The sequence below is a fragment of the Loxodonta africana genome, chromosome 6 (genome assembly GCF_030014295.1).
Source record: "Loxodonta africana isolate mLoxAfr1 chromosome 6, mLoxAfr1.hap2, whole genome shotgun sequence".
NCBI classification, from domain to species: domain Eukaryota; kingdom Metazoa; phylum Chordata; class Mammalia; order Proboscidea; family Elephantidae; genus Loxodonta; species Loxodonta africana.
The window spans coordinates 129932607-129949649 of record NC_087347.1 but is presented as its reverse complement, the minus strand read 5'-3'; the positions used below and the strand labels follow the sequence as shown (position 1 = coordinate 129949649).

The window sequence follows — 17043 nt, the reverse complement described above, 5'->3', positions numbered from 1 at the left end:
CAGAGTTAGGCTAATTTTCCCCACTGTGCAGCAAAAACCCTGCTAGGTACTCTACCAGATGCTCTGTGAGTTATGAGGTTTTCCACTCTGGCTGGCGGGAACAGCAATATTCCCGGCCCTGTGTGAGCTCAAGAGATTGTCCGCTGTAATTCTTTCCTGTGGTTCCTTCCCCAGCCTCAGGTACTTTCCCTAAATGCATGTGCTGATCAGTACTCAGTTGAAGACTCCAGAGGGGCCCTATGCAAATCTCTGTAGTTTTGCACAGTTCTTGTCTCTGGTATGCCCTCCTGCAAGTTCTATGTGCCGTGGTGGGGCAGTTCAGGAAAAAGCGGGGAGGGATTCTATGGTAGAGGGTTACTAACGAGCAGTTCACTCACAAATCCCAAGGCATCAGCAGGCAGGATTATTGTGTTCCTTTAAATATACAAACTTTGAAGATTCTAACCCCTATGTCTCCACCTTGCCCCCTTCCTCTCCCTGGGTGACTGCTCTGAGCAGCACTTCACTCACAGGCCTGTTGGGTGTTCATCTTGCCTTGCTTGTGTCTTGGGAGCCCAGGTGCAAAAACAACAGGATTAAGTACTTAAAGAGCCCTACATAATCAGCCCGTACACTCTTTATTAAGGAGCCACCACCTATCTCTCAGTGAAGTGGGCAGTCATGAGAGGGTCATTGACCATCCCATAATAGTCATTTTTCAGAAAAGTCTACTCTTGCTACGTTTTTTTTACAACACTTCACCATGATTGGTTCATTCTCAAGGTTTCTTCTCTTCTCCTGGCAGGAGACTGAGGCGCAGGTGCGCTGACTATGACCTTCCTGGGGTTGCAGTAGCCAGCTGTTGCCATTTTTTTAGGGCTGTGCACAATATTTTTAGAGCCTTGTGCAAAAAGTCATTCACAAAAATTATGCGGACTGCACACACATTGCAGGACTGTTCATGCATACTTATGTCACTCCCTATAAAAGGAGCAAATCTGCCCTGGTTCAGGGAGCTGATAGCCTTAGGTCACAAGACCCTGCCTGTCTCCCAGTTTGCACACTGTGAATAAACCTTTCTGTTCTTCCAACCCCTTGTCTGGCTGACTTCAATTCGCTAGCCTGCTGGACAAGGACCTATTAGTTCACAGGTTCATCAGGACACTTTTTAGATATTCAAACAGATTCGGGGAAGAAAATAAGTTGAGTCACCTCCCCGTCAAATCTCTGGAGTAAACAGATGGTGTCATGACTCAAGATACACACAGACCACCCTTCCCCCAAAAGAGCAAGAACTCGTTTGTGGCTGAGCAAGAGGCAGACTATCGCAATGATGTGTGTGGAGAGCCCCAAGGGTGTCTGCACACGCTGTTTGTGGTGGTGGTGTAATGCTAGACAGTTTTTAATGGAGCATTGTGTATAAATACATGATTGGTCATCTCTGAAAAGAACTGAGGCTAAACTCTGCCCCCAGTTCCGGTTTTGCCCTGTTGTGTTGGAATAAGGCAGCCCTTTTGAGACTATTTTAGCTTGCTTTGATTGAAGCTGACCTTCTCTGTTGGTTAGGTAATGAATAAAAAAGGTTCTGAAGAAAAAAAAAGTCCCTGGGCATCTATTATTTGCCAGATACTGGTCCACAAATAGAACTCAGACTTACAATCAAAACCCAGTGCCATAAATGTAAAAAAAAAAAAGGACACCATAAGTGCCAGAGCACAGGAGAGGAAATAATGAATTTGGGAGGTAGGAGCAGGAGTTGGGCTTCCTGGATGTGGCACCTCAACTACGTCTTAAAGGATAAACAAGTAGGAGTTTGTGACATGGCCAGGGTAGGGAACAGGAAACAGCAAGGGGGACAGGAATGTGAACATACAGGAAGTGTTCAGCACATCAGAGAATCCGTAACGGAGGAGGAGAATAGTGTGATGCAGACCTCAAATTCTCATAAAAAAGACCAGACTTAATGGTCTGAGACTAGAAGGAACCTGGAGGTCATGGTCCCCAGGCCTTCTGTTAGCCCAAGACTGGAACCATTTTCAAAGCCAACTCTTCAGACAGGGATTGGACTGGACTATAAGATAGAAAACAATACTGGTGAGGAGTGAGCTTCTTGGTTCAAGTAGACACATGAGACTATGTGGGCAGCTCCTGTCTGGAGGGGAGATGAGAGGGCAGAGGGGGCCAGGAGCTGGCTGAATGGACACAGGAATACAAGGTGGAGAGGAGTGTGCTGTCTCATTACAGGGAGAACAACCAGGATTATACAGCAAGGTATATTTAAGTTTTTGTATGAGAGACTGACTTGATTTGTTAACTTTCACTTAAAGCACAATTTAAAAAAATGTATTCCGTACAGCCTGAGTATGTCAAGTACAGAGTTGTGACAGATGAGTGTCTGAATGTATCAACAGTTACACCAAGCCTGAGACGAGTGGGTGCCATCCTACCAAGGCTGTTGGGCAGGTGCGCATGCCTGCATGAGTTCAGGCCTTGGGTGTGGCTGACAGGGGGGTTGCACTGACAGAGGGGCAAGCTGCCCACTGGCCCCACCCGCTGCCTAGACTAGGAGGAAACCATTTGTCCCCAAAATGTCAGCTTAGAGAAGTAGAATTTGGGGAAGGTGGTTTGCTTCAAACCACTAACAAAGGGGATCCTGTCTTCTCCCTGGTGTCGTCTGCAGCTGCTTCGTAGAGCAGCAGTATAAATGCTGGGCCTGCTGACTCAAGAAATGAAACACTGCGGCTGAGCTGGAGGCTGAGGGGCCGCTCCAAATTTAATTCTGAGGACTTATTTAGCACAGGGTTTCATATTCCCTAGGTATGAACACTGTTGCCCATTAGAACAAGCCTCCTTCTCAAAATGACACTTTTTCCTCTGTGGCCTAGGCTGTATCTTTCTTCTATGGAGCAACCCTCCTTGTCTACCTTTTCCTCAACATCTTTTCTTTCATACCAGGAGCAACAAGAGAGAAAAAGCCCAAGACGTTTTAAGAATAAAAGAGCTAGTCATTAACGACCACTGTTAGATGAGGAATCCACCCTACCGATAGCACCTAAAATGTATTTTGGAGGAAACACAGGGTCATTTAGAGACCAACTTCAGGAGCTGCGTGCAGAGTGGCTTCCTGGGAAGGGATGGTCTTGAGGTGATCTGGAGCACCTAGCCTGTTGCGTACCCACCATGGGTTAAGCCTGGTGAGAACAGCCAGTCACTGGACAGGAAGGGCCCCGCAGGGGCTGGCTCCCCAGCCTAAATCCACTAGCATCACACCCCAACACTACCCAAGCTAAACAGTGAACGCTGAGATTTCCTGAAGACCCTCCTGAATTCCCCAGGACCTTTCACCTGTCAATTCTTCAACGCCCAGGGGCATGTGTGTCTCCCCAGCAGCTCCTAGGGCTGAGCTCCATCTTACTCCTCTGTGCCTGCTGCCACATGGAGCCTTGATCGAGGTTTGTCATCTAGACCTAACCCATGCCTGTGACAAGACCTAAAAGCACATCTTTAATGAAGAGGAAGAAGCATTCCATTTCTTTTTATTCAGAGAACAGTAAGATAAATACATTTTAAATATTATAATTTTTTACGTACAGGAATGACCCATCCCCCAACAAGTTCAAAAAGTGGTCTGAAAAGATAAAAAAATACAATACAGTCTTCCACTTTTATTTAAACCCTGGATGACCCATGAAGACAGAATCAAGCCCTTGATGCCTTTCAACATGGTCCGCAGACACTGAATTTAGGCCCGTTTGGCCAGCACTAGGGGAGTCCATGGATGTGGAAACTTTTCGAGATCCCACCCCACGCTGACACCAAGCATCCAGTAGCATGTGGCCATCACTTCCTGAAGCGCTTGAAAAGCGGGTGCACGTGCTTCGATGAAGCCTTGTTCCGTGAGGAGTGGTACTCCATGTACACGGTGTCGTCCGCCCCGGACATGGAGCTCATTGTGCCAAAGCGCCGGGATACCTGTGTGAGGAGGAGAGAACCCAGCCTGCTCTCAGTTCTCAAGCGGAAAAAGACGCTCCTTTTTAAATAGCCTCCTAAATAATAATGTTTATTATTTTATACAGGTTTTACTGATGACTTACTATGTCTTCAACATTGTTCTAAGCAATTTACATCTGTTTACATGTATTAAATCATCTACTCCTCACAACCATTATAATCCTCATTTTATAGGAGAGAAAACTGAGGCACAAAGTGATTAAGTAACTTGTCTAAGTTCACACAGCTCCTAAGGAGATAGATGAGACCTGAACCAAGGCAGTCAGGCTTCAGAGTCCCTGTTCTTAGCCATAATGTGACACTGCCTCTTTTAATGACAATTTCTGAACAGAATTTATTAACAGTGAGGGAAGAAGTCACCCCAGGTTTCCTGAGACTTAATCATGAGGCTTTGAATCAAGTGGAAAACCAAACAGTGCTGGGCTTGAATCCCGACTCCACGTCTCGTTGGGTGACTTAATTTCTGTGCCTCAATGAACTCGTCTATAATTTGGGGCTAACCCTGTCTGCCTCCCCAGGTGGCTGTGGAGAGAGATCCCTCGAGTCAAGGGTTTGGCCCAGGGCGGGGCACAGCCCTGTCACCAGCACACAGGCCACGCGTGTGCAGACAGCACTAGTGATGCCTTCAGTGGCCTGACCAAAGGTGACCCCTGTGAGGTGGGACTGAACAGACATCACCTGAGGACTTAGAGGCAGGGAGGAGATCCAGCTTCCAGACCCCATATCTGTGGGAAGGAAGGCCTCAGGCTCGAGGAAGGGCAGCGCCCCCCCAAGTGACAGCTGCTGCTTTCTTGCCCTGTCTCAGCCATTGCTCACCTGCTCTAATACCAACTTAATCTCAAAGGCATCTGACTCAGGGCTTCAAACCAGTCGTTCCAGGTTCTAATGCCTGCTGAGAATTCACATTTCTAACAAGTTCCCTGCTGAGAATCTGCATTTCCATCCCTAATATACTGAATCAGAGACTACATTTTAAAAGATCCCCAGTTGATTCTTATGTGCATAAATCCCTGGAAACTTGTTAGAAATGCAAATTCTCAGCAGGGAACTTGTTAGAGAGGTAAATTCTCAGCAGGGGTTAGACCCACGCAAAAGTCGGAAGCCCTGACCTGACTAAATTGCACTTCTCCCTTAGAAGGGCCTGACTCTCACTCTTCTTACCAAATTCTCCATAATGATGCTTGTATTAATAATACCATATTACATGTGCTTAGTGCTTAGAAGGCATTCTCTAAGTATTTCCAGAATAAATGCAAGGATGAGTATCTCCAAAGAACTCTAAATTTTCCAGCATAACTTTGGAGGCTACCATGAGTTGACTGTCAAGGCCTATCTTCCAGACTGGAAGGCTCAGCTCTACTGACAAGGAGGAAGCCAGGCCCAGAAAAGACTGACCTGCCCAAGGTTCAGAAAGGCAGCCTGGGGTGACACCTGTCTTCTGAGCCCCAGGCCCATCATGCACCCTCCAGCAACTACTGGTGAGCTCCTGGGGCCATTCCTTTGCCATCCAATATCAAGACACTGACAGATGCTTTTCTGGACTGTCTTTCTGGAAACCCAGCAGTGGCCTGCCGTGTCGCCACCTGAGCTCAGCTAAGCCCCCCTGTATGTGTGGGAGGAAGGATAGGCACCAAAAAGCTAACCACAGCTGTTTCTACTGTCCTCCTCTCTACTTGTTCCTGTCTTCTAAGTTTTTTTTAAATAAATCACATGCATATGAGACTGTGTGTGGGGTGGGTGTGTGAGTGGGTATGGGTGGGTGGGGGTGTGTGTGTGTAAGTGGGTGGGTGGGGGTGTGTGTGCGCGTGTGCGTGTGGGGACTCTGCCCTCAGGTCACTGGCATCGGGAGCCTCACCCACTACTCACCTGGCTGGATTTGGAGCCAAATTCTCCCGCCACCACCTCTTCCTCAGCATCCAGGTCAGTGGCTGCCAGAACTTTCTGTAAAAGCTGCTGCTGCTCTTCTTTCGTTGAAAATGCCAACTCTTCCTCCTCCATGCCAGCCAGCTTTGTGATCACCTGCAGAACAGACACATCAGGCAGGTTCCCTTTTGTTTCCTCTCTGGAGCCCTGCTGTGCCCTCTTGCGTTCACAGCTCTGGGCATGTCCCTCCCTCAGGGAACCACCCAGGTTGGCTAGTATGGATGGTTCATCTTTACCATTCCCAAGGCTCCAGGGGCCCCCTTTAGTAGGGAGCTTGACCAATGACTGCGAGACAGGCAACATTAGGGAAATCCGCTTTCAACAGATAGCAACTAAATGATCTCTTACGGGTGACGAACAGGAATCTCGGTGAATTTTAAAACATTCGCCAAGTAAAGGAAGAAACAAAAAGACTGAAAGGCACAAACCTGCTGCCCTTTCAGAAGGGTCCTGCCATGTGCTGGCTTGGCACCCCACAAGAGTGAACCCTCAAAAACCTCAGGATGTCAGGTATGGTTCACAAGATGTTTTCTAACTGGCCAAGCTAACATATGGTGGAGATCTGGTTTTCATTTCTACAGGAACAACTTACCACAAGGTTTGCCTGTCCCCCACATAAGGCCTGATTAATTACGAAAAGGGAACTCTTTTTCACCCTTAATTCTTCTTGTAATTTTAATTAAAAGAAAATTCTTAGAAGTAATGGTCTGATGAAATCCTTCAGGTGGTCAGAGATCCAAAGTATACATCTGCCCTGGGCTGGCCACCTCTCCCAGAAGCCTAGGCCCCAATTCCGGAAGCGCTAACCCCAGACTCTCAGTAAGCAACGCAGCAGGCGAGAAGGCAAAGACGGCTCCAGCCAATACAGACAATGACCTGCCAGTGGCCTTTGGGCTGAGCTTGCTTTTCAGAGAACTTGTCACTTCCTACCCTTATGACTCTTCTCAGGAATTTGGAGATGTGGATACTGTGATATATTTTACAGACAGATAAAAGGTCACAATGCAAATTAGAAAAACTGGGCCCAAAACCTAATTGTCTGTCCTCTAGCCCACCACGAGAGGTCTGAACAGTGCCTCTGCCTCTATTAAAATGAGAGGCCAGACAGCAGCCAACCCTGTCCTCCTGCCAAAGGACAGTAACGGGAGTGCTTCCCGATTGGAGAAGAGGCACAAGTCAAAATTACCTGAAAGGCAGCCTATGGTCTTTGCCAAATCCAAAGCCTGGAACACGAGTCTGTGTCTGTGTCTTCTTTGTGGACTACAAGGGAACGTCCTTCCCCTGCTTTCTAGCACCTCACCCCACCTCACACAAATAAAAACCCTTCAGAACACTAAATATGGCCATAAACCCACTATTTGTGTCAATAGGAGCCAATAAAGGTCAGCCACAACTTTGAAATGCCCCGCCTTCTTCACACACCTGGTTTGTAGTTATTTATGAACAACCTAAATCTCTCGGCATGGATGACGCTGTTGTCTGTGAGGCATACGAGGGCCTGGACTCACCAGCTGACTGAAGGAGGAGCTCTCCAGCCTCCTGGAGGGGCACCCCTGAGAATGCAACCCCAGGGGGCTCACATGCACACAGTGATGGCTGAGTTCCAGGCCAACCACAAGTCCCCCCACAACAACTAGCACTCTCTACAGAAGACAAATGCCTCCCTCGGCCCTGCACTCTGGCCATGCGCTGTGGAAAATAGGGGAGAGGGACCCTGCACGGTAGTTTCCGGCAAGGCCCCAGCAATAGATACAGAGACAAAGGGAGACTGGAGCAAGGCCCCCCGTCCTAATGTCTGGTGCCTGCCAGAGGTTTTTCTCTGGCTGATGATGGCCCCCACTTCTCCTGGAGGCCAGGATTACCAAAAGCTTTGGTTCTAGTCTCACCAGAGACCAAATGGGTACATACCTTAAAACTATAACCTTGATCTACCAAGAACCTCTGCCGCTTGGTTGAGTAAGCCATTTCCTGCGTGTCCTGGGATACCAGTGAGTAAAAAAAAGCATTGTACTCCTCTGCAACCATACCTTGGGTGGAAGGGGCAGAATAAAGAACAGCATTAGCCATTAGAATGCCAGGAGCTAAGGGTCCAGGGCTCAAAAGCAAGCAGTGCAGTGGGAGAGCTTTGGAGTCAGGTGGGGGTGGCATGACAATTCAATGGTCCCAGCCCCCATCCAATGGGACTGGATATCCAATGCAAAAGAGTGAAGTCAGACCCCTACCTCACACCATAAACAAAAATTAACTCAAAAGTGAATCAGATAAAACTATAAAACTCTTAGAAAAAAACATAAGAGTAAATCTTCGCGACCCTGAATTTGGCAATGGTTTCTTATATTTGACACCAAAAGCACAAGCAACAAAAGAAAAAACAGATAAACTGGACTTCATCAAAATTAAAAACTGTGCTTCAAAACACATCATCAATAAAGTGGAAAGACAACCACAGAATGAGAGAAAATATTTGCCAATCATTTACCTGATAAGAGACATAATCTAGAATATATCAACAATGATTACAATTCAGTAATGAAAAGACAAATGACCTAACTATAAAACAAAGGATTTGAATAGATATTTCTATAAAAATATGCAAATGACCCATAAACTCACAAAAAGGTGCTCAAGATCATTAGTTATCAGGGAAAGCCAAATCAAAACCACAGTGAGGTACCATTTCATACCCATTAGAATGGCTATGGGGCTCTGGTGGCGCACTGGTTAAGAGCTTGGCTGCTAACCAAAAGGTCGGCAGTTTGAATCTATCAGCTGCTCCTTGGAAACCCTATGGGGTAGTTCTATTCTGTCCTATAGAACTGCTGTAGGGTTGCTATGAGTCGAAATCAACTCGACGGCAATGAGTTTGGTTTTTGGTTTTAGAATGGCTATAATCAAAAGGATAAGTAATAACAAATGTTAGCAAAGACGAAGAGAACTGAAGCCTCATATTATTACTAGTAGAAATGTAAAATGGTGTAGCTGCTTTGGAAAACAGTCTGGTAGTTCATCAAAATGTTAAACGTAACAGTTACCATATGATTCACAATTTTCACTCCGAGGTAAGCACCCAAGAGAGGTGGGAACATATGTCCACACTAAAATTTATAAATGAACACTCACAACATTATTCATAACAATCCAAATATCCATCAATGGATGAATAAACAAAATGTGGTATAACCATACATACAATGGTGTATTGTTCATCAATAAAAAGGGCTGAAGTACTTATGATACATGATACAACATGAATAATCCTTTGAAAACATGCTAAGTCAAAGAAGGCAGTCACAGAAGACCACATATTGTATGGATTCTATTTACACAAAATGTGCAGAAAAGGCTCCTTTACAGAGACAAAATGGATTAGTGGTTGCCTAGGGCTGGGCAAAGGTGTCGTGGTTAAGCGCAATGGTTAAGCAGTTGGCTGGTCGCCAAAAGGTTGGACGCTTGAACCCACCAGTGGTCCCACGGGGAAAAAAGACCTGGCAATCTGCTCCTGTAAGGATTACAGCCTAGGGAACACTATGGGCCAGTTCTACTCTGTCATAAGAGTCCCTAGGAGTTAGAATCGACTCTATGGCACACAACAACAACAACAGGGCTGGGGGTGGGAGTCAAGAGGAAGTGCGGCGTGACGGTTAATAAGTGTTTCTTTTTGGAGGAATGAGAATACTGCCCCATTTTAAACACAGACTGTAGATTCTACAGAAAAAATTGAACGCTTTTGCTTCACAGTTCAAATGCCAGTAAAGTAAGCATCTGTGCACTGTATTCAATTGTTTCTTAGTCTTCTAAGAGCTCTGAGATAAGATAGAGCCAAATATTTTAAGTAAAATACTATTTTTAAGAAAACAAAATTCGAATCAAATTCAAACGGGTTTTCAAATTGAATTTACTTCTGTATTTTACACAGGAAATCTTAGTGTTTTAATTGCTCTTAACTATAGGGGAGTAGGAAACCCTGGTGGTGGAGTGGTTAAGTGCTATGGCTGCTAACCAAGAGGCTGGCAGTTCGAATCCGCCAGGCGCTCCTTGTAAACTCTATGGGGGCAGTGGGTTTGTTTTTTTTTTTTTAAATAGGGAAGTAACTTCAATTTTTAGAAATTTATTACAGTGAAGAGTAAGGAATAAACAATGACCTACCTGAACATATGCTACAGATTACAATCTCATATGCCAAGAAGCCATCACTGACCGGCAGTTTACAGGAACTACGGTTTATACAGCAATCTACCTTATGTTGCCTGAGTCTCAATCGTCTCATCAATCCTGCGAGGTAGCACTGTCTCTCCCGTTTTGATGCGAAACCAAGGCTCAGAGGAGCTAAGTAACTTGCCCAAGGTCACACAGCTAGTAACTCTATGGTTCCAAAGTCCATGCTATTTCTACTATTTCATTCTAAAAGCAAACAATTAGCTGCCTCTTAAACATATTTGAATACAATACCATTCATACACATGCCCGCTAATCTTGCCATTTTTAAACATCCTAGCAGTCCAGCTGCCTCCTAAGATAAATGAATCCCTTGAGGACAGGTCCTGTGTCTTCTTCATCTTAGGAGACAAGCCCTGTGCCCAGAAGGAGAGCAACGGCCCCCTCTGCCATGTCCATGACTGCTATCTGGGCCCCTTTGACTACAGGTAATAAGTGCCTAGAAGGGGCCCTGGAGGCACAGTGGTTAAACTCTCAACTGCTAACTGAAAGGTCTGCGGTTCGAACCCACCAGCCACTACACAGATGTGGCAGTCTACTCTGGTAAAGATTATAGCCTCGGAAACCCTATGTGGACGTTCTCTGTCCTACAGGGTCGCTATGAGTCGGATCAACTGGACGGCAACAGGTAATAAGCACCTGGAGACTCCCGGCCTCCTCAGTAACCACCTCTTACCTCCTCATTCACCGTGTCTGTGCCATCCCTGCTGTAAGCTGCCACCCCGGGCAGCAATCTTTACTGGTTACGAGTCACCTGTCCACTCTGAGGCTGCCAAAGGTGCTCCCACCAAGCCCCTCCCTTATTCCTGACTCAAGGTCCAGGGAATAGCACCCAACTCCTACACTTTCTCTGGTGGCCCAGCTCTGCTTTCTCCCTTCCACGTCTATAGCACACATTACCCCACACTATTCACTACACAGCACTCCCCTGCTCCTCCGTTACCTCACTATCCACCAACACTAATCTGCTGAGAGGACACCCACGTCAATTCCAGACAGCGGCATGGAAAACACCCACAGATTCACCCTCAAAGGATGAGAAATGTTAACAGGCCTCGGTCCTTGCCGTGTGACTCCCTCCATCAAGCACCAGCTTGATGTCCTGAGCACACCACACCCTACCTCTTCCTATCAGATGGTGAAAAGGGAGAACAGGAAAGGCCATCTGTACCTTTTTTGGCTCGGAGCACCCGCCCCAACCTCTGGGCCTCCTGCCGCCGGGAACCACCATGAGAAGAAATTTGAATGAGCACATTTGCTTCTGGCAGATCAAACGATGTGTCACCTACCTGAAGAAATGAAGCAGCTGTGAGTTTGGAAAGGTTATTTATGAGACAAAAAGAAGAAAAACAAAACCAACTGGCCTAGAATTTAAATAAGCTTCGTAGATAATTTAGAAAAAAGAATCACCATCCTCTTCTCAGTATACCAGGGTCACCCTGATACGGGCAGGTTCGGTGAAGCAGTGAGTCTCAGAAATGCACCACATTTCTAGGGCCTTGCATGAATTCTCCTAAGGGACCGTATCGGCCCTGTGTATGTAAAGGCCATCTCACTGACTACAGTTACCAACATCTACCTGAGCAACACGCATGGTGCTGGGTGCTACAGGCCCAAAGATAAGAGGTCCCTATCAACACAGACTCACTCTGAATGACTTTTTTTTTTTTAGCTACAGAACAGGTGTGCACAAAACTATCCACCTCACCCACTGAGATGGCAACACGTGGGGGACATGAACTGGCAGGGTCACTGTTCCACAACGGGCTGGACTCAGATTTGGGGTGGCCTCCTCAGCTTGGGGACTCCAACCACTGCAGTTACTAGCCACAGACTTGAAAGTCTGCTACTTTCTTACCCAGCTACAATCATTTCCTATGGTAAATCTCTTTTCTTTGGGGCTTTGGGTCTGTGCTCCTCTGAATGTTCTAACTTTTTGGGCCACAGCTTCCAACTGTAAAATAAACTCACCATAAGGCTGGGTACACGTGAGCCCGAGCTGTGCTTATTATGTTCACCACCTGCCATCAATGCCCACCAGGGGGCAGGACAAAGACTGTCCACAACACACAACATCCCCAACTCCACAAAGAACTGAGTCTGAATAACTGCTTTCGTCAAAGCAGGAAGTGAACATTTTTTTTTTCCATTTAAAAAGGAAATACAATTCGAAATTCCTGTATCCCAACAAGAGATAGGGAAATCTTGATCAAGCAAAGAAACGCTGTAGATTATCCACAGTACACTTAACATTTCAAATCTGCTTCTCTTACAACCTAATACTCTGCCACCTGCCTCCAGACACTGGACATTGGGAATGAAAACATAAACACGATGGTCCTTACACAAACACAGACTTGCTGTCTAGAAATCACACAGTGCACCCCCAGGATGCTCGGTGTCAACTGACACATGTTCGAGGGGCCTCACCACCCACCCGCTCACCACACAAACCTTGGATATGAAGATGGTGTTGATTTTGGGGTTGTGTTTGAAATTCTGGAGAATTTGCATCCTTTCTCCCTGGGACGTAGGACCATAAATATAGGGTCTAAGAGAAGAATAAAGTTGTGTTAGAAAGATCACAGAATCACTCAATAATCCTGAGGGCATCTTAGAGGGAAAAAGGAGTTCAAAGGGTTACTCTCTAGTGGGAAGCCCTCCATTATGCAAGAACATCAGGAGAGCTATAAAAAGGAGTGGCTACTACAGATGCTATCCCCCACTGCTTCTCGAGTCCCCCCCCCCCTCCATGTTCAGCACCCCCCATTAATTCTAGGTTCAGGTCAACCTCCATTTTTGTTGTTCGGACAGAACAAGAGGATACTGATTGGTTTAAAGTCAGGAAAGGTGTGCGTCAGGGTTGTATTCTTTCACCATACCTATTCAATCTGTATGCTGAACAAATAATCCGAGAAGCTGGACTATATGAAGAAGAACGGAGCATCAGGATTGGAGGAAGACTCATTAACAACCTGCGTTATACAGATGACACAACCTTGCTTGCTGAAAGTGAGCGGGGCTTGAAGCGCTTACCGATGTAGATCAAAGACCACACACAGCCTTCAGTGTGGATTACACCTCAACATTAAGAAAACAAAAATCCTCACAACTGGACCAATGAGCAACATCATGATAAACGGAGAAAAGATTGACATTGTCAAGGATTTCATTTTACTTGGATCCACAATCAACAGCCATGGAAGCAGCAGTCAAGAAATCAAAAGATGCACTGCATTGGGCAAATCTGCTGCAAAGGACCTCTTCAAAGTGTTGAAGAGCAAAGATGTCACCCTGAAGACTAATGTGTGCTTGAGCCAAGCCATGGTATTTTCAATCACATCATATGCATGTGAAAGCTGGACAATGAATAAGGAAGACAGAAGAAGAGCTGACGCCTTTGAATTGTGGTGTTGGCGAAGAATACTGAATATACCACGGACTGCCAAAAGAAGGAACAAATCTGTCTTGGAAGAAGTGCAGCCAGAATGCTCCTTAGAGGTGAGCCTGCGTCTTACATACTTTGGACACGTTGTCAGGAGGGATCTGTCCCTGGACGAGGACATCACGCTTGGCAGAGTACATTGTCAGTGGAAAAGAGGAAGACCCTCAACGAGGTGGATCAACACAGTGGCTGCAACAATGAGCTCAAGCATAACAACAATTGTAAGGATGGCGCAGGACCAGGCAGTGTTTCGTTCTGTTGTGCATAGGGTCGGTATGAGTCGGAACTGACTGAACGGCACCTAATAACAACAACAACAACATTTTGGACTGTGCTCTACCCTGCTTCAACATCTCTAAGCTTAGAGTCTATAAAAAGAGAATCCTCTGTAATCCATGAGCCCAATGGGACTGTGTTATAGATTGAATGATGTCTCCCAAAAATGTGTCAACTTGGTTAGGTCACAATTCCCAGTGTTGTGTGGTTGTCCTCCATTTCGTGGCTGATGTAGTTTTCCTATGTGTCATAAACTCTAATCTCTACCTGTGCTTAATAAGGCAAGATTGGGTTATGTTAAAGAGGATTGGGGTGGGATGTAACACCCTTACTCAGGTCACATCCCTGATCCAATGTAAACGGAGTTTCCCTGGGGTTTGGTCTGTATCACCCTTTATCTTACAACAGATAAAAGGGAAGTGAGCAGAAAGTAAGGGACCTCATACCACCAAGAAAGCAGAGCCAGGAGCACACATCCTTGGGACTCAGGGTTCCTACGGTGAGAAGCTCCTAGACCAAGTGAAGATCGATGACAAGGACCTTCCCCCAGAGCTAACAGAGAGAAAGCCTTCCTCTGGTGCTGGTGCCCTGAATTCAGACTTCTAACTTCCTAAACTGTGAAAAAATCAATCTGTTAAAGCCACCTACTTGTGATGTTTTGTTACAGCAGCACTGGATGACTAAGCTCCACTCTTCAGAAGAGCCTGTCTCTCAGTACCCACCATCAGGAAGAAGTGCTCAGACAATGCGGCCTCAGTAGCAGAAGGTTTTCCCCATGCAGAAGATGAAACACAGGAGGTAAGTATCCTCCAGAAAGAGAATCTAGTATTTGCTCAACACCTATGAGATGCCAGGCACAAGTATCCTGAGGTAGGTGGCCTTAGCTCCATTTTACACAAAGTACAATGAGGTTCAGAGACGGAAACATCTTCTCCTAGGTCACACAGCAAATAAGAAACTCAAATCAATCTGACTCCCAAGTTGACACTATTTCCACTACACCACACTACCAGAAAACCCTGACCGTCTCTCCTGGAAAACGCTTCAGTAACCAGAGCTTCACCTGCCATAAAACAGACCAATGCCCACTGCTGAATCTACTCCACAGGAGCATCTTAAAGCAAGAAAACAGTAAGACACTTCAAACATTTGAAGTCCAGAGATTAAAAAAAAAAAGTTCATTTAGGAAAGGCTCCATTAAGAATCTAGGAAAAAAAAAGAAAAACAGGAGAGGATGTAAATAACCCAAATAAGAAATGAGATGGGCGATATTACAACAGACCCAACTGAAATTAAGAGAATCTTATCAGATTACTATCAAAAACTGTACTCCAACAAATTTGAAAACCGAGAAGAAATGGATGAATTCCTAGAAACATACTACCTACCTAAACTAACACAAACAGAGGTAGAACAACTAAACAGACCCATAACAAAAGAAGAGATTGAAAAGGTAATCAATAAACACCTAACAAAAAAAAAGCCCTGGCCCAGAATGCTTCACTGCAGAGTTCTACCAAACATTCAGAGAACAGTTAACACCACTACTACTAAAGGTATTTCAGAACACAGAAAAGGACGGAATACTCCCAGACTCATTCTATGAAGCCAGCATATCCCTGATACCAAAACCAGGTAAAGACTCTACAAAAAAAAGAAAATTAACAGACCTATATCCCTCATGAACTTAGATGCAAAAATCCTCAACAAAATTCTAGCCAATAGAATTCAACAACATATCAAAAAAATAATTCACCATGACCAAGTGGGATTCATACCAGGTATGCAGGGATGGTTCAACTTTAGAAAAACAATTAATGTAATCCATCATATAAATAAAACAAAAGACAAGAACCACATGATCTTATCAATTGATGCAGAAAAGGCATTTGACAAAGTTCAACACCCATTCATGATAAAAACTCTCAGCAAAACAGGAATAGAAGGAAAATTCTTCAACATAATAAAGGGCATTTATACAAAGCCAATAGGCAACATCATCCTAAATGGAGAGTCTGAAAGCATTCCCCTTGAGATTAGCAACCAGACAAGGATGCCCTTTATCACCACTCTTATTCAACACTGTGCTGGAGGTCCTAGCCAGAGCAATTAGGCTACATAAAGAAATAAAGAACATCCAGATTGGTAAGGAAGAAGTCAAAGTATCTCTATTTGCAGGTGACATGATCTTATACACAGAAAGCCCTAAAGAATTCTCCAGAAAACTACTGAAACTAATAGAAGAGTTCAGCAGAATATCAGGATACAAGATAAACATACAAAAATCTGTTGGATTCCTCTACACGAACAAAAAGAACATCGAAGAGGAAATCACCAAATCAATACCATTTACAATAGCCCCCAAGAAGATAAAAATACTTCGGAATAAATCTTACCAGAGATACAAAAGACCTATACATAGAAAACTACAAGACACCAGTGCAAGAAACCAAGAGAGACCTACGTAAGTGGAAAAACATACCTTGCTCATGGATAGGAAGACTTAACATTGTAAAAATGTCTGTTCTAGCAAAAGCAAACTATAGATACAATGCAATTCTGATCCAGATTCCCATGACATTTTTTAATGAGGTGGAGAAACAAATCACCAACTTCAGAGGAAGGGAAAGAGGCCCCGGAGAAGTAAAGCATTACTGAAAAAGAAGAACAAAGTGGGAGGCCTCACTCTACTTGATTTTAGAACCTACTATACCGCCGCAGTAGTCAAAACAGGCTGGTACTGGTACAACCACAGATACATAGACCAATGGAACAGAATTGAGAATCCAGACATAAATCCATCCACATATGAGCAGTTGATATTTGACAAAAGCCCCAAAACAGTTCAATGGGGAAAAGACAGTCTTTTTAACAAATGGTGCTGGCATAACTGGATATCCATCTGCAAAAAAATGAAACAAGACCCATACCTCACTCCATGCACAAAAATGAGCTCAAAATGGATCAAAGGTCTAAATCGAAAACGATAAAGATCATGGAAGAAAAAATAGAGACAATGTTAGGAGCCCTAAAACATGGCATAAACAGTACACAAAACATTATAAAGAACGTAGAAGAAAAACTAGATAACTGGGAGCTCCTAAAAATCAAGCACCTATGCTCATCCAAAGACTTCACCGAAAGAGTAAAAAAACTATGTATAGACTGGGAAAAAGTTTTTAGCTATGACATTT

At 44.9% G+C, this 17043-nt stretch overlaps 1 protein-coding gene across 4 annotated transcripts in view; it reads right to left on the bottom strand.

Moving 5' to 3' along the window:
• Positions 1-3629: 3629 nt before the first annotated feature.
• The window catches only part of ERCC3 (ERCC excision repair 3, TFIIH core complex helicase subunit), a 54203-nt gene continuing 40789 nt past the window's right edge, over positions 3630-17043 (bottom strand). For 2 of the 4 annotated variants that reach the window (XM_003416710.4, XM_010596414.3), the window contains exons 11-15: positions 12583-12679; positions 11300-11417; positions 7822-7940; positions 5857-6009; positions 3630-3951 (exon numbers count right to left, since the gene is read on the bottom strand). In XM_003416710.4, coding sequence (XP_003416758.1) covers positions 3820-3951; positions 5857-6009; positions 7822-7940; positions 11300-11417; positions 12583-12679 — 619 coding nt within the window. In that variant the 3' untranslated portion in view covers positions 3630-3819. Of the gene's footprint in view, positions 3952-5856; positions 6010-7821; positions 7941-11299; positions 11418-12582; positions 12680-17043 lie in introns of those variants that run through there. The other 2 variants (XM_023556089.2, XM_023556090.2) reach the window with 2 other exon arrangements.